At 37.7% G+C, this 18150-nt stretch overlaps 2 protein-coding genes across 9 annotated transcripts in view; one reads left to right on the top strand and one right to left on the bottom strand.

The window, feature by feature from the left end:
* Positions 1-395: 395 nt before the first annotated feature.
* Positions 396-5932, top strand: si:dkey-8e10.3 (serine/threonine-protein kinase SBK1). Of its 7 annotated transcripts, none has more exons than XM_046056747.1 (7): positions 396-405; positions 986-1028; positions 2024-2079; positions 2169-2205; positions 3197-3359; positions 3463-3665; positions 4374-5932. In XM_046056747.1, the coding sequence occupies exons 5-7, from the start codon at positions 3197-3199 to the stop codon at positions 5040-5042; spliced, it is 1035 nt and encodes a 344-aa protein (XP_045912703.1). In that variant the 5' UTR covers positions 396-405; positions 986-1028; positions 2024-2079; positions 2169-2205; the 3' UTR covers positions 5043-5932. The 7 variants fall into 7 exon arrangements, with proteins under 7 accessions (XP_045912703.1, XP_045912706.1, XP_045912702.1 ...); XM_046056746.1 differs by lacking the exon at positions 396-405 and adding an exon at positions 760-777 and having other exon boundaries at positions 1909-2079; XM_046056750.1 differs by lacking the exon at positions 396-405 and adding an exon at positions 743-777 and having other exon boundaries at positions 2024-2205.
* Positions 5933-12663: 6731 nt separating this feature from the next.
* The window catches only part of LOC123974515 (scavenger receptor cysteine-rich type 1 protein M130), a 16172-nt gene continuing 10685 nt past the window's right edge, over positions 12664-18150 (bottom strand). The window contains exons 13-19 of one of the 2 annotated variants that reach the window (XM_046055297.1): positions 17222-17503; positions 16640-16824; positions 16407-16515; positions 16043-16192; positions 15453-15548; positions 14836-15009; positions 12664-14232 (exon numbers count right to left, since the gene is read on the bottom strand). In XM_046055297.1, coding sequence (XP_045911253.1) covers positions 14045-14232; positions 14836-15009; positions 15453-15548; positions 16043-16192; positions 16407-16515; positions 16640-16824; positions 17222-17503 — 1184 coding nt within the window. In that variant the 3' untranslated portion in view covers positions 12664-14044. The remainder of the gene's footprint in view (positions 14233-14835; positions 15010-15452; positions 15549-16042; positions 16193-16406; positions 16516-16639; positions 16825-17221; positions 17504-18150) is intronic. The other variant, XM_046055298.1, reaches the window with a different exon arrangement.

Raw genomic sequence — 18150 nt, 5'->3', positions numbered from 1 at the left:
GATTTTAATATGGAACAGTGTATGAGACCATGAGGTTTGTATGTAAAGTAATACCTATAACTGCCAGATATATTTGGTAAAGTACAATATTCCCTCTGAACTATAGTGGAATAAGTATGAAGTAGCATCATAGTTCAAATTACAGGGGGGATTTGGATGGTCTGATCCCCCTAATTAAGGTTTGGACCCCCCAGAAAGAGGCAAAAACAACAGTTCAGGCGGGGTCTTACCTGTAATTGTAAATATTACAATATATTTCCTATATTCATGCCTTATATTCAAGAATCTTGAAATACAATTTCAGACACCTCTAAAATAGACCATACCATTTCCTAACTTTGACGTTAGTTGAACGTCTTGTCTGCATCGCTTGAAGATGCTCCAGTCCAGTGCATCAAAGACACTGTAGGTTAATGTCAGCAGTTAGCTATCTAGCTTCTTTAATACACTTAACTTTTCTACCTGCAGAGTTTCATAATTAGCCTTTCTTTAACTTAAAATGAGCCATCTAATGTTAGCTCACGAAGTTGCTAGCTGATAGCCCACCCTATCGTTTCATTACCATTATAAAATGTCATATTTTTTATCTAGTAGTTAGCTAACACTGGTGTTTAGGCAATCAGTGAAATTGAGTATTAGTTATTGTAGAGATACATTTTGACATCAATGAAGAGTTTATTAAGTCTTTTGTGAGTGTTTTTAGAACAAGCAGTCCTTTGTTTTCATTTGGAAATTTAGGAATTTTACCTGGCTGTGTTGTTACATGTTAAAATCCAGGTTTGTTATTTCAAATGTAGGCCTATTCAGTTTCAGTTTTATTTATATTGCACCATGTCATAACTAAAGTCATCTCATTGCACTTTTTATTTAGAGCAGGTCTAGACCACACACTGCTCAATATTATTTACATATAGCCAACAATTCCCAATTCCCCAACAATGTCTGACTATTACTTTATTGAACGCAGATTACTTTGTATTCACAGTCAACATGAGCAAGAGGGAAGGAGATATTTGCTTCAAAAAAAGGTAAAACTTGAACTTGAAATGATAAGAATTAGGAATTAGATATGACAAATCAGACTGTATTTTATGGTAGTCTTTGGTTCTGTTACAGTGTTGTGTGGGTCTGTGTTTGAGTGTAAATGATGGTCTACTGTTAATACAGGGGTCTGACTTGCTTGCAGTTTTGCTCTAGAATACTTGGTGACCTGACTACAAAGGTTGTTGTGTGGTATGGGGCACCTATGAACTGGTGTACTGAATTTGGTCATCCTATACAGACTGCAGATAAGCAAGGATATTGTAAGCATTCTAAGATTTTAGTTCGCTGTACTAGGTTTCCTTATGACCTGGAAAAAAGTTGACACCCCACCACCAATTGTCATAGTATAATTCGCATTCGAAAATAGAGAAACAAAATATAACATATTTTATTTCTAGTGGCAAGTAAGTGTCTGTACTATTTATTTAATCCAGCACAGTAATCACAAAAGTCTTAAACAGACAGACAGGACAAGTCTGACACTCCTGCAGGACCTGTGTAGATTTAGCATCTGTGTTGAAAGGCCAAAATCACCATGTGTGTGACAGGTATGCTAATTTCAGGCAGTACTGTAAGCAGAGACATTAATATAAAGTGGTGGGATCACTGAGGGGAGGCTGTGGGTCACAGAGGCACATCTGAATCTATTGTGTGTGTACATGTTCACGTTAGTAATGACAGACTCATAAATCTGGAGACCACGTTGCCATATACAGTAGTGACTGTGGAACTTCATGTCGGTGTTTTCTGAATGCATATGCATTACATATACGTACAAAGATATGCACGTGTGTAGCTGATCAGGCTGTATGTAGGCCAGTGTGTGTGTGTGTGTGTGTGTGTGTGTGTGTGTGCCCTTTGCAGAGGCAGCTAATCAGCTGTCAAAGTGGGCTCTGTCCCCATCGCAGCTTTTGAGAGCAGAGTTGCGTGCTGGCCAGTGAAAAGCTCTCAGGTCCACTCAGCACATTGATCTTTGCAGCAGCAGCAGTAAAGGTGGAGGACGGAAAGGACAGAAATTCAACCTGCGCTTCCACAGTAAATTGATTTGCAAATTTGTCAGATGTAAGCATGGCGGTGTGAGTGTGTGCAAGACATTTTTGTGTGTTTGGTTGGCCTGTTTTCAGACTCCAGTGACTGTGTTGGGAACCTACGGAAAAAAAGGTAAGACTTGAAAATGATCAGTATCTAATTTTGTTTAATATGAAGTTATATCCAATACTGCTACTATTTAATGCTATTATGCTACTTCTGGTAATAGTAAAGAGAAATAAATAGTTGTTTTTTTCATATTTTATACATCAAGTATGTACAAATGAAAAATACTTAATCGTCTGTCTTTCCAGATTTTATATGCACATTTTTTTTTTTATTCAAGAAATTAAGGATTGAAGGTTTTATTTATCAAATACAATAGCTATATGTGCAGTGAAAAGTTAAAAATATGGCTAACTAAACAATAGTCCAATTAGCAGAGGACAAAATGCTGGACAAGGTTAAGGATAGACAGAGGTCAGAAGAGTTCAACATCCTAATTTCTTGTGTCTCTGTTGTGGCTACAAAAGTGTTTGCCAAAGCGGGCAGTAGAAACAAAGACATGGTCTGTAGTTGACTATGTATGGTGAAACAGAAATAAAGAGAGGAAAATAGAAAGAAAGAATAAGTATTCACACTATTATATGCAATAATGAAGATAAAAATGGAAGTAAGCCTGCTGTTCATCTTACCCACTAGGCCACCAGGATGACAACAATGGTTGAAGGATCAATGTAGTGAATGATTTTGTCACCAAATCTTTTAAATAACATAACAGAAACTTACAGTATATATAAGACAGGATATTACATAAATGAAAACTTATGTATTAATATAATATATATATTTATAATATAATATATTTTAATGTATTTTCTATAAGTTCTTTATCTTTTACACACACTGTATAGTTCACACAATTGTGTATATAGAATCTATAACTGAGAAATTACATATCAGGTCAACCAGACCAGGACGCAATCAATACTTACTGGTAAAGAAGCAGTTGTGGAAATTATAATTATACCATGTTATTAAGTGTGTATGTGTGTTGGTTTTGCCCTGTGTGCGTGTGTGTGCGTGGGTGTGTGTGTATGTGTGTGTGTGTGTGTGGGTAAAGATGATTGAGCTGGGTCTCGCTGATGGCAACCTAATTGACGAGTTGATGGAGCTGACGGCACAGAGCCTCAATCAGCTGGAGATCCAGGAACACTTCAACATCATCAAGGAGATTGGCCGGGGGAAATACGGCAAAGTGCTGCTGGTCACACATCGCTTCAGGGGTATGACTGCACTTCAATTGAGAGTTTCTCTGTATCATAAAATATTTTACATTAGCTGAGATGTGCAAGAACAGTGATAATAAAAAGTATGGATAATCTGCAGGGACTCCCATGGCCTTGAAAGTGATGCCCAAAGCCTCCACTAAGCTACAGGGCTTTCTGCGAGAGTACTGCATCTCCTTACACCTGTCCTGCCACCCCTGCATCGTGGGCCTCTTTGGCATTGCCTTCCACTCTAATGAGCACTACTGCTTTGCCCAGGAGCTTGTCATTGGGAGAGACCTGTTTGCTGTCATCCAGCCAAAGGTGAGCCAAATGTCAGACATTGGCAACATAAGACTAAGAAACTCAGAATAAAGCAACGTTAGCCTTGATAAGATTGTATTTTCGTACACTGGTGCTTTGAGATACATGCTCATGTCAGAATGCTAACATGCTGAACATTTTGATCTGATGATGGCACTACCAAAATTATTAGGATTTATCCTGTGGGCACCAGGAATACCAAATGTGCCAAAGTTCACAGCAGTCTATCCAAGAGTTCTTGAGACTTTTCACTGGAAAACAAAAAAAATTCAACCTCAAGGTGGCGCTAGAGGAAATGTGAAAGGATCACTAAAGTCAGTATGTTGAATGGCTGTCCCAACTTCCATAGCAATTCAACCTATTGCTAACCGACACATGAACATTAACAGCCCTAGAGCCATGCCACTAGTGTTGCTATAAAACAAAGGCATGCATAGTATGGTCGGAAATGTTTTGGCTGAATCCAAATGTCCAGACCTCACTGCCCTTGCAAAGTCAGACAACAGATTTAGCAGGCGCTCCAATGAAGTCCACTAGTGCCTACTACTGTCCAAATCCAGAATTCATGAGGTCCAGACGCTCATTGCAATACAGATTTCTTTCGTAATGCAGTGCTTTGTGATGAGTGCTAAATGTCATCACTTTTTATTCTGACACCTTTGCAAATGAAATAAAAAGCCCTATCCCTGCTTTGACCGATTTTTCTAGGTGGGTATCCCAGAATCTTCAGTAAAACGTTGTGTCCTCCAGATCGCCAGTGCTTTGGAATTCATCCACAGCCATGGCTTGGTCCACCGTGATGTCAAGCCTGAAAACATCCTCCTGTTGGACCATCACTGTTGCCAGGTAAAGCTGGCAGACTTTGGCCTGGCCCAGAAGAGAGGCACTCTGATACGCTTCATCACAGGAACCCTGCCCTACATGGCCCCAGAACTTTGTACCGTGGCCCTGCTGGGTGGCCAGAAAGAAGTGACTGCTCCTCCACTTAGTGTGGAGCCAAGCCTGGACACCTGGGCCTTCGGGGTGGTCATCTTCTGCATCCTTACGGGCTACTTCCCCTGGGAGCACTGCTTAGACTCGGATGACTTCTACCAGGAGTTTGCAGACTGGTGTAGAACAGAGGAAAGACATAAAAACGAGGAAGACATTCCCCCTTTGTGGAAAAGGTTCACACCAGAAGCCATGGAGATGTTTGGTAAGCTCTTGGCTCTGGATGCAGGAAAGAGGTGCACAGTGGGGGAAGTGAGACAGTATGTGGAAAAGGACTGGCTCAAGAAGGTACATGGGATTGGGCAGCAGCAGACAGCAGAAAAAGTCAGTGCCTCTGGGAATAATCCTGGGAATGGCGAGGTGGAGGATGAGCCTAATACGAACTAACAGACTGCATTTGTGTATTATCCATAGCTTTTGTATGCCTTGCCAGAATGTAAAATATACAATATAGACATTAAACCAGATAGTTTACCTGAGTAAAAACAATGTGTCTTCTGTGGCCCAGGAGAGAACTTTCAAAAGTTTGAATAAATAACCATGATGATATGATTGAGGATGTCATGGCTTTAAACTTTAACATTTTAAACAGAAAGCTTACTCTCTCACTTCTGCCTGCACGGTGCGAGAGGAGAGGGAGAGACGCTGACTGACTACTCTGAGCAGCATGAAGGTAAAAAATTAGCCTGCAGTATAACAGACTTTTTTGATTTTCACACTTTCTCCCTGATAGTCGAAATATCTAACTAGACCTCGCTTTTTAAAAACAAAGTCGCTTTATTTTGCTTTACGCTCCTGCTCTGTTCCAAGAAAATGTTAAAAAGTGCTATAAGAATGAATTTCCAAAGCTATAACATACTTATGTTAGGCTGTCCTGGACATGAACCCATTACATTTTGTGTCTTGTGACTTAAAAGCAACATTGTTTTTTGCAAATATAAACTGCTAACTTTTTAGTTGTGTTACCAGCATTTGGATCAACCCTTCAGATTTGCCTTGATGTGATGATTTACATGTATATTGTACTGGATAGTGCAACTGCATGAAATGATAGGGGTGCAGAGGAAGTAACACAGGGTTTTGTGGACAGCAAGTATAAGAATAATATTTGTACCATTCAGCATGTGTTTCCAAATATTACTGTGATCTGCAAGCACCATGCAGCACATGCTTGTTTATTGCCTGACAGATTGCTGCATATTCTAACTTTTTGCTCTGGGTACCACTGTTGTGTCAAGTATCGCAAAGAGCAGTTCAGTTCTTAGGTTTCCTCTCTGTTGCTGCACAAACTAATAAATATTGTAACTAAATAACAGTGGATTGTTTACTGAGATCATTTTCATTTATCTTCGATATATGGAATAGATGGGATTTTTTAATGTCAGTTACAAAAGGGCCTCTTTTTCTAGCAATAGATAATTCTAGATAGATTCTAGATAGATAGATACATGTATGCATATTCATGATATACTGATATATTGACATTTTATGAAAGCCAAATATTTTCCCATTTATAACTTTTTGTTATATTGTAATATCTTCATTGTTTTTGTTATAATTTAAAAAAAATGTAAAAATCAGTACAACCAACCTTTTTTTTTTTTTACAAAGTCAAAGATTTAATTACAAATTATTAGGGCTGGGCACGTTAACGTGTTATTATCGTGTTAACGCATTAATCAATTATAACCGACAATTTTTTTATCTCACGTTAACGCAGGTTTTATTATTATTATTGTTGTTATTTTGAAAATCCGCTGCTCACCGGCTCTGAATACACTTACAGTCAAACCCTGGGTCAGAGGAGGGGTGGGATGTTGATCAGCCTGCAAATCAGCCACCCAAACAAGCAGCGGAGGGAGGCTTCGGCAGACTACGCTGGACGCAGCGCGTAGGAGAAGTAGATAAACAAGCGATCAAATGCCATAGTGAAGTGGATAGCTACACACTGCATGATTGCAGATCATGCATGAATCATCATCATGAATTCCCTCCTGATGATGTCCTATTTAGTAAACAGTAATAGATTCTCTACTCACTCTAACAGGGACACTTGCTACTGAACACAGACTGTTTATGCTGTTCCCTGATAAAAGAAAAATGTTTAAGCTGATACCTGTGTAGAAAAACAAACAAACAAGAAAACAGATTTATATATGTGAACCGGTTCCTCAGAAGGTGCCTGTTATGATGTTATGATCGTGGCTCTGGACTATAAAAGGTAATGCCCTGGAAGTGTTAAATAGCTTTGATTTTACATTTGATTGGATTACATTAATGTTTAAATTGAGATTTGCAAGAAATATTTTATTGCTACTGTGCAAAGGGAATACTGCTGTTAAAAAGCACCTTAGTTTTTTAGTGTGTTGCAGATGTTATTGCACTTTTGTGTATACAGCAGTTTAAATTAAAAGTGCACAATACACTACTTTAGAATTCATTATTCAATTTTCAAACAATGCAATTAATCGCAGAAAATCTATACAAAATACATATAAAAGTAAAAGATATATTAAAATCAGTATTGCAGTGTGCACAAGTGATGACAGTTCTTACCATATCCTCCACGCAGTTCACATGACATTGTTCAAAATGCATGCAGATAGAAAGTAAAATAGCCCCCCTTCCACCTACTTACTGACCTTCTTCAGTCCCTTTACATTGAATAATCTCTTGGCAATCTGCAGCCTCCAAGAGGACAGACCCAAACTTGGCCCAGGGCCTGAACCTTCTCGGTCCCCTCATGCTTAACAGCATATTTAGGGCACGACGCTAACCAGGGTCATCTTTCAGCTGACCCCTGGGCCCGACTGTACACCCAGGCTTGTCATGCAAACACCAATACAGCCAAGGTAAATCCAACAGCAAAGCCTGTGCTGGCATTTGACTCACCAACTGTCTGAGCTGGCATTCACACACATAACAGACCCAGTGTTTAAAAAGATTTTTGCATACCTACTGTGTGTAATAAGGCATTACAATATTCACTGGACTTTCGGCCAGAGTCTTGCCTCACAAAAAGAGCTTAAATATGCTTTAAAAATACATATACGTACACACACACACACACAAACACACTTTTTTGCACATGAGAGAGAGATTGTTATTTCCTGATAAATGTACCAGTACAAACTCTTAATGATATACTTAACTGATAAGCGAAGTATAATTTCCATGAAACTACAGCTACCCGAGACTCTTATCATCACATGATTTCCTTTGCATGCCAAATAAAGATCATTTCATGCTGTTATTAAAGGCACAGTGGTTACTGACTTTCCCCTTTAACTTATCTATATGGCTGTCATGTTTCTGATACTTGAGTACTTTACACATTAGTAAATCATCACTCACTGTGGCGTACACATGTCCTGGAAATGGCCATTTCTGGCCGTTGATTTCCAGCCGGGGTTACAGATAACACGGAAAACTGGAAAGATTGTGGACCTAACCCTATGATATAAATTATTCACTAATGCTTTATAGATCAGGGTCCGTATTTATCAAGCTTCTCAAAGTGCCATTTTAGTCTTACGTGCTGAGAATTCATGAAATTTACTCCTACTTTTTAACTTAAGAATAAATGCAAGTTATCAAATTATCACTCTTACTCTCCCAGTTCTTTAAGACAGCTCGAGAGGTCTCTCATGTGGTTAGGAGAGGCCAGTAGGGCTTGTGATGGCGCTGTGGAGACAGAGACGTGCAGAGAGGAGAGGACAGCGCAGGCATAAACTTTGTCAGCGAGTTGGTGAGGGACGTCATCTCACCACTGACTTTACGCAGTAACGCGTTTTCAGTTAAATTGAAGTTGATGATGACGCTTTGTTTATTTACCACAGGACAAACGCAGCAATGCTGATGATTTTGACCCGTCACAACCATCAATCAGCAGAATAATTATGGAAACAAGTTTAGCACTTACAGAAGCAAACACAGTTCATGCAAATAGCCACAATACAGGAGCAGTAGGCGCATTTGATGGCGCTCATATAAAGATAGACTGTTTGAAATCTTTCATTTATTAATGCGTAGGCCTATATGTCTTATGTTGAAAATTCTTTATTGTTAAATGTGTGTTGAATATAAACTCCTCTTAGGAATTTCACCATTCAATGTGAATTTATCTGAGAATATTCTTAAATAAGGAAATCTCTTCAGTGATTGGTCCTTGGCGACATTGTCATCCAAAACCTGTTTGCGGCACAGCAAAGTGTCGTAAATCAGCACTAAGACTGACACTTAAGATTTAGTCCTACACTTCACTCAAATTAGGACTATGATTCTTGATAACTAAGTTTTAAGCACAGCTTTGAGACAAGAATTTTTGTCAGTTCTTATGAGTAATTCTGAGAAGCTTGATAAATACGGGCCCAGTTCATCAGTTTAATAATCACAACATTTGGGTTGCCCAGTTCTCAAAATCTCTCAGGCTGATGTGCATCCTCCTCCAGCATGAAACCTGAGAACGTTAAAACTCTAACGATTCTTTATTTATGATTTAGTACCATTTATGACTTCTGACACAATTGCCTGTGAGAAATCCATTACCATTTCTTAATGTTGTAAACATTAATAACCACATTATTTCTAAAAGGAATATAATAAAGAGACACCCCCCCACACACACACACACAAGATGTCCAGGCATTCTGTATGACAGTGAACACAGGGGGCACTATTATTAATAGCATTCTCTGTGTTATGGAAAATCACCACAACTGGGGCCTCTCCCAGCGGATGTTACCACCATAAAAAGACACCATGAGGTGGCTAAGAAACTTTTGTCAACATTTATCTGTGTTTGAACAAATTACGACCATGAGAGACAAAGCCAGCCTGGATGAATATTTGAAACATGATTATATAAACATTTGGTCAAAGGTGTCTAATAGTCTGAAAAGATAATAAGCTAAAATAACATTTGCATAAGATAAAGGTGTGTCAAAGGTCTCCCATGAATAAGAATCTCATATCCTGATTGATTTTATTAGCCCTGATAAAAATTTCTGTGCACATGAATGCCTCAAAATATTTAGATGCATAAAATAGAAAGTAGCCTCACTTCCTCTATTGCTACCTACAAGCCTTGCTGCATTATTTTAAATATTACCATATTACCATCTAACCTACAGCAATCTATAAAACGGAACTGAAACCAAGCACAATGTTAACAGAAATGGAATTTGTGCTAGTGGTAATTTGAGCTAAATGCTAATATCAGCATGCTAAATGCTAACAATGATAATGCTCACATGCTGACATTTAGCAGATAAAATGTTTACCATGTTACCAGCATGTTACCAGTTGAATAACAGATTTAAGTTGGAAAACAAAGATTGATACCTCTGGCATTTGTAAGCAATATCAGCTGATAACAATGTGGTATTTTGCACATACAAACACCATTGCAACATGTCTACAGATATAAATTGGACAGGACTGTGTGTATGGCTGATTTAATGAGACACAAATATGTACGATAAACAGTATGTACTACAGCTTCCACTTCTGTTGATTCCATAGACTGGATATTACTGGACAAAGATACTGCACACTCCAGGTTTGAAGAGAGGGCAGTGAAGCCAATTTTGGAACAATATAATACTACTATTATTATATATAATAATACTACTACAGGGCTACTTCCTGTTGGCACCAGTGCCTACTGCGCACGATCTTGCAGCATAAGCGTGGTTTAATGACAAAAAGCAACGGCAGAAACACCGTAATTCTGATTAACAACAAAAAGTCTTTTGGCTGTGATTGTCTGACTCGGATCGTGTTTAATCAGCCCACATACAAGGCTCACCTGTCAAACAACCAAGACAGTGTCACTGATGGCCAAGTAGTTCTTTTAGATTCACGGAGAATTTATAATTTAAGCTAGGGGTTTTTAAAGTCTAAGACTGCGGGCCTCTCCTCTGACAAAGCTTGGGGAATTCCTTGATGTCTTTGAGATCATGATTATATTATCTGATCCCATAGACACTCAACAATAGCCTAATATTGCTGTTCTTCTGACTACACCAAATAGTTTTAAAAAGGCCTGTCCTAAGCCATTTATTAGTGACACTGATGGGGGAAAACAGTTCCTCAAAACTACTGTATCTCTGAACTTTCACACATGTAGGCTACTCTATGTGATCTCCTTTTGATAATTAATGCAATAAGTAATGTAATATTGTTTTATTTCCATTCAGTAAGCCTCCCCTGATCTCCGTGGAACCTTCCATGTAGGCTTTGGTCGGCTTCACTGTTCCAAACCTCGCTTACACCCTTGGTTGGTAGCAGCCATCTTGGATTTTGAGGTCGGGGTTGGTGAGGTTCTGCCGACATTCCAAGTTGGAAATCCGAGGTGGCGTTCCTGTTGAAATTTCCTGCTTGAACTTGGAAATTCCTACTTTCCATGTCAAATGGAACACACCATTAGCATGCTAACATTTGCTATTTAGCACAGTACAGGCAGTAAGGCTGATGGGAATGATATTTGTTTTGCATGTATTTGATCATAAACGAAAGATGTGAACAAATTACATCTACTGGACAAAGACATTTGATTTGGATGGTTAGATCAAGAGTTAAGAGATCAGTTAGTCAGTTTCAAGTTATTGCAATTGAACCTGAGTGGAACATGTGTGTTGCGACATTTTAACTAAAAATGCGAACCTCATGATGGTGATAGAGAAAAAGTGAGTAGGATTTCATCCTCTGGAGACGATGAGAGTGCATGTGAATCCATCCAATACTTGATGAAATTTCACTCTGGACCAAAGTGATGGACTGACCAACTGGCTAACACTGTTATTCCCAGAGGTCTGCAGCTAGCGTTGCTAAAAACGGTGGTATCCTTTGGAAAATGATATGTTAAACATGATTTGAAGTTAATAGGTTAAACATCAGTGTGATATTATAATGCCAGGAGAAAGAGGGTCAGAGGATCACAGAAACAAGGATTCTGCAGAGCACTGCTTTATCCAGAGTGCTGCCTTGTTATCAACAGAAATCATTTCTATTGTAAACAAAGAGGATTTCCTGTTACAAATTCATATAAAACAACACGGCGCTTAAGCCTTTTATGGTCACCCAGGTCATGCAAGCCCCACTGGGCCCTGCTGTGACGAAGTGGCAACTGAGACAGAACAAAAAATCTGTGCTGTATCTATTTCAGCTTCAGCCACACAGCAGACCTAATCCTACATCATGATCCCTCAGCAAGGCCTCTGACAACGAGACTGGGTGTGATGTTTACATATCATACGAGGGGCTGCTGCATACAAATTAATCCCTTTGGGTGTATCGTTCGTTCTGTGATCTTAGTGGCCCTTGCCTAACTCCTGACAAAACATGTGAGGCCCTAGCAAGTCTGTCAATCTCTTAAAAGCAGCACCAGTATGTCTGTCAGTCCCTTTTGGATTGGCCTTACCCATGTTAACATTTGTTGTGAGCAGCTGCGCTCTCTCTCTCCTTCTCTCTCTCCCTCTCTCTCTCCCTCTCTCTCTCTCTCTCTCTCTCGATGTCTTGACCTTGGGTTTAAGTGGTCTATGAGTATGTTTAAGTGATTATAAAAAATCTAAAACAGCATGGAGATAAAACTAAATTCTAAATGTTTACTACTTGATGAGATCAGCAGTACATTTCAGGCAATCTTGAGTACAAACGATGTGCTGTGAAGAAAATGGCTTATTGTGCTGTGTATCAAACTATATATGACTTATATAACATACAGTTTGATACTCAACATCTGAGCCATTTCTAAAACCCAGGAGTCTCAGAGGCATCATTAGCTGTAAGTAGAGGATAAAATCTAAAAGTGGTAATACAGAGCATACACTAAGTCCCAGTAAATCATTAACTTAAGGCTCACACACTATAGGTGTACATATCCATTTTGAAGCAGTGCTATTCATTGTTCCAATGTCACAAGTTACAGTAATTGCTGCACAGATGATGGTATGATACACTGACTGAATTTAAATATGAAAGAGATCATAAAAGAGACAGTTAACTATTACTATTATTTACTGTTTTTTAATCAGTTTAGTAAATACAAATTTAGTAAGTACTTTACAACACCTACAGTGTTGTTGAAGACAAACGATAAAGATGACATTCATGGCTAACTGAACATTATATTCATGATAAATAGGAATATTTTGACATTTTGGGAATTACATGTATTTGCTTTCTTGCAGAGAGTTAAATGAGAAGATTGATACCTTACAAACACTGAAGACAACACATTGTCGAGGAATAGTCTCGCACATAACCCTCTGTAAAATTTCTTGATTTGACTGTGGTTTTTGTCCAAATTTAACAAACTAGATAAAATGTATTAATCAGTGAGCTTCAGACATGCTTCTGGGTGTCTTTTCTTACCTTTGGAAAGAGCCGGGCTAGCTGTGTCCCTCTGTTTGCAGTCTTTGTGCTATGTAAAAATAACTTTTGGCTGTAATTTCATATTTACTGTTCAGATATGAGAGTGGTATAAATCTTCTCATCTAAGTCTTGGCATCTATTCCTTAAAAACATGGTTAAACATTCTTACAAAGCTCATAAACACATAAAATATGCAATGTAACAATGTCATAACATGACCTGAGTTTGCTGTATCAGCCGTGTTACACAAGGAGTTTGACTGATGTAACATTTATTAAATTTTTGCTGTTTCTTTGCATTATAGAGCTTATTTTATGACTATAGAAAGGTGTATTGATGGATTGCATTTAATAGATAAATTGACAAACTCAAGCAAAATAATATTGTGGAAACCATGGAAGCTCAACTACTATATCCATCAATATTTTTTTTTTTTTAAAGTAGGCATACATTTAATCAGAAAATAACATGTGATTGGGCACATTTCATAAAAGCCAATAAATCAACAACAGGCACTAATAATTAGAATGAATGATATAAACATAAAAATCCTTTCCACGACACTATCTTTGCATTGTGACTGAAATCTTTATCACAAGAGAAAAAATATTTTACCACAAATTTCCCTCAACAACACATTTTACATTAATAATACACACTTATGTAAAAGAAGAAATAAAGATAACTAAATCTCACGGGGTGGTACACAAATTAGTATTACATACTCAGATTATGTTTTCTGACAAATGTAATTTTTCCTATTTACAAACTGCACAATCTTTAAGTTTCAAACCATACATTCACTTGAATTGCTTTTATATAGGGACGCATTCTGATTTTTATGCTCTCAATTTTGATTTAGTTTATTTTAACAACTTCAGCAAATGTCTACTGCATAAAAGATTCTTTACTCTTATATTGTTTGTCCATATGAGTAAAAGGGGGTTTGATTTGGGGTGATCGACTTTGCCAGATTTGATTTGATTATAGCAGATTTTAAACCCAGTTTTGGCTCACCCATCATGGCCCGGCACCAGGTAGTCCTCATCCTCCTGCACCAAAGCTGGAGATGCCGCTGCAATACTTTCAGGTGTGGTTTGGGGGCTGTCGTGGACTTCAACTTTAGTCTGAGAGATTTCAGGGCTGGCTTCAATGTCGTCGTAATTCTCCTGTGGGTCTTCCACCTCATAGGTCACCTCATCTGTTAAAGACAAAAACAGCATATTAAAATTAGCTGAGTGCTGACAATGCGAGGATTTGTCAAGATTTGGTATTTAAAGGTTCAGTGTGAAAGTTTTAGTGGCATCTAATGGTGAGGGTGGCAATTGTTATTCCAACACCACATGAATGCACCGTTCACCCTCTCCCTTTTAAAGTGCACAGGAGAAGCAAAGCAAAGGAGAAGTTACGATGTGTTCTTGTGCTAAAACATACCTGTGGGCCTATATTTGTCCAAATTTGTCTTTTCTCACTTCTAATAAACCAGTTGACTACTACTACTACTACTACTACTACTACTTGTTGTTTTTCTTTTTCTTACATATTAAACGTATTGACAAAATGTTTTGTCTACTGTAAAAACATGGCAGCACAACATTGCGATGTCCATGTAAGAGGAGCCGCAGTGTATGTAGATAGAAATGGCTCATTCTAAGGTAATAAAAAACACAACAGTGCATAATGTATGGTCTTTATACACCACTGAAAACATAGTTATGCATATTATATTGCATTTCTGTCAATAGATCCTCATATATATTACACACTGAACCTTTAAGTGTGAAAAAGATGATTCAAAGCTTTCCTCTGCTTTGATCGAGGGCGCCCTCATGGATATAATTGTCACCTGTGGGACCAGCAGTGGCGGCCTTAGAGGTCAGGGGCTGAGCCTCAGCAGCTTCATCAATATCATCGTATGAAAATGAGGCATTGCTCCTGGTGTCACTCTCTGTGATGACTTCAGCCTCTGATCTGAACCCTGTGTGAACAACAGAAACAAAACATTTTCGCAAATACTTCCACATTGCCCTAAATTTCAAATTACACAGCCCTGTGTTTCCATTCTGAAAAAATTTATTTTGCTACATGGATGTGTATGTGACAATAAAGCAGTATCTTCTTCTTCTTCTTAAACCATTAAAATAAACTCCGCCATGAAAGCTATTTTCACCATATTCTGAATCTGTGCTTATTTTTACTTTGAAATCAAGTTTAAATATGCATGTACTATATAGTAGTAATACAAAAATATAAAGTATATATAAAAAAATACTATGATATAAACTATATATGTAATAATAACATAAAAGCACAATAATATAAATATAGTAATAAGGGGATTGGGTTCACTATTCTATATTTATTATTTAAGAACATTACTATATACATAATGTAAATGAATGAATATGTTTTGAGACTTACTGCCACGATGAGATTCTTCCATTTCATTTTCTTTGCTTTTGACATCCTCATAGTCGCCACTTTCAAACTCTACTTCTTGTCTTGGGAACATTCTCGCTACATTAAAGAAGCATTAGACATTTACTGGTATATAATAAACAACTGTTTCATTTTAATGAAACACTAAATGACAGCACAAAAGCCAGAAAAACAGTTGGGACACACAACATGCACATTTTACAACTCTGAAGAAGGTTTGACTTTTTAATGAATGTAAGATGTTTGTTTTATTTAGCATTGGTGAGCAGAACTGATGTACTGGTTTCTAAGAGCTGAAATATAAATGCTGGGGAAAAAAGCAGCAGTTTAAATGGTGACGATATTCAGAATTTAATTAACATGCAGAAAGACTGGCCTCTTGTGGTAAAAAGGCTATAGTACACCTTGTCATTACACTGGATTGATTAGAATTATTGGGTAGATTGATTTTGTTTGTTGGAATGGTAAACCTTTTACAAATTAATTCATTAAAAGTGTAACAAAGTATTGAACAGTAATTTTAACCGAAGTTGTAATAACAGAAGATAAGCGTAATAGAATAATATACTCACATGAGACATTCTTGGCTTTCTTGACAATGAAGATTCTTATAAACACAACAATCACTATCACCAGAACCAAAAGTAATCCTACTCCCAGGAGAATAGGCACTATGGAGATTGGCTTGCGTATCTCTTTGGGTGGTGGTTTTATCACATACCCTGAAAGCAAACACAGCCACGTTGCCCTTTCTGCATTCTGAGTAGGACTGCTTCGTCCATCTAGTTATGCTGTGCCATGTTAATCAAATAAGAAATTAGTTTTACAATATGTTAATTAGTTACAGAATACAATATTCTGCTTTACACAAAAACAACTAAATGAAAGTTTTAGGAACCAGCCTGACTTATTGGGAAAGAATTTATGTTTGATTACCAGTACAGTAGATCTCAGCTGGTACAACGTTTGAACAATGCTCGTGGATGACACAGTGTTTGATGTCCATGTGATCAGTTGTGCAATGCAGGTGTGTTTCCAAGGTGTCCTTGAAATTGAAATTTAAACTTTAGTCTTCAGAATAATACAATTTCATAGCCATTCAAAAGAATAAAGAGATGCCTGACAGCTAAATGAGGGCTTAATTAATTAATTAATTAGTGGGACCTTACCGTTTTCTTGTTGTTGTTGTTCTGTATTTTAAGAGCGAGACCACCACAGTTAAGGTTTTTACACAGCATTTCCTTAAATTCAGAGGTAAATGATGAATTCAGGGGACACACTTTTTCCCACTTATTTCGATAATTGACTTCAATCTGACCTCCACATTTTTCTGTAGTATTGAACTTGACATTCTCTGCAAAATAAATATAGAAAAAGTATTCAATGTCATGTCTTCAACTTTAGGAAATGGTGTTTAATTGTGTTGAGTTTAACAATTTAAGAAATAGCCTTATCTGCTTTCTTGCAAGGAGTGAAAGAGAATGTACAGATCTGTCTGTTAAATATGAAGCTGGAGCTAAAAGACAGTGAGCTAAATGTAGCAACTATTTCTGTTATACAAATTATTGGAATGGATTCACCATTTCACTGTTGGCTGTTAAGATCCTGAAAAATACATTTTTAAGGGAGTTCCTGAAAATGCACGTAAACATGCATAATATTGACCCTAAAACAAGCAGTGAACAGCTGTGCTACCTCAACATTTACATGAATATTGAAGGTACAGAAAGCACAAATATACACATTCTTACCAGTGCAGTAAACAGACATCAATTTTCTGTTACACTTTCCCTTGAAATGAAGGCACTGGCTAAGTTTGTAATGGTGCTCCTCACATTTGAAATGATGGTAGGCCACAGCTGGATTAGGCATTCTAACACTGGGGATACCAACAACAGCGTTGCTACAGTTCTGAGCTTGGCAAATGAAGTGGGATTCGATTTTGTCCCAGTCCCAGTCACTGTCGCACACTTCAATTCCATTTATCTTCACGTCACCATGGCACTTGTCTGAAAGGTTGATCATATGCTCATCTTGGAAGGAAATTAAAAAGACAAAATAAAACCAGGAACAAAAGCAGAAGATTTTTTTCCAATGGCAAAATACCAGCAGAGTTCCTTTAACAGTTGTAAAACTTGTTATAGCACTCTATAAGTAAACACACAATCAACAGTTAACAAATGCCACTGACAACACTCATTAACAGTGAAAAGTGAGTGCTACAGGATGTGGCTCTCGGGAGTTACAAAGTGTGGAATATAGAATTTCACATTCTGCCAGGGTTTATATTAATCCACACATCAGTTAATTTAACAATGACCCTTATATCCCTTTATGCAAAGATGCAAAAAACCTGAATGAACAACACATTCATCATTTGCTTTGAAAGAAGTATACAGTGTGTACTTGTGCCAGCTATGAAAATTCAACTCTTCAACTTCTCCAGCATCTGCCAGATTCATGGTGTGTGGAGGTTAAAATAACTAACACTTATTCTGCTGAGATACCTCTACCACAGTAACTAGTACTTTATTATTAGACATGACAGCTAGCTGCTAAAACTTTGGACAGAGCCAGGCTAGTTGTTTTCTCCTGCTTCCGGCGTCCGTGCTTCACTATGAGGTGGCTTCAGATACAACTGTAAAGATAGTGTGATCATTTGACAGCAATTCTGCATAAA

Source organism: Micropterus dolomieu, linkage group LG08, assembly GCF_021292245.1.
Source record: "Micropterus dolomieu isolate WLL.071019.BEF.003 ecotype Adirondacks linkage group LG08, ASM2129224v1, whole genome shotgun sequence".
NCBI lineage: Eukaryota > Metazoa > Chordata > Actinopteri > Centrarchiformes > Centrarchidae > Micropterus > Micropterus dolomieu.
This window is presented reverse-complemented; position numbering and strand designations above follow the sequence as displayed.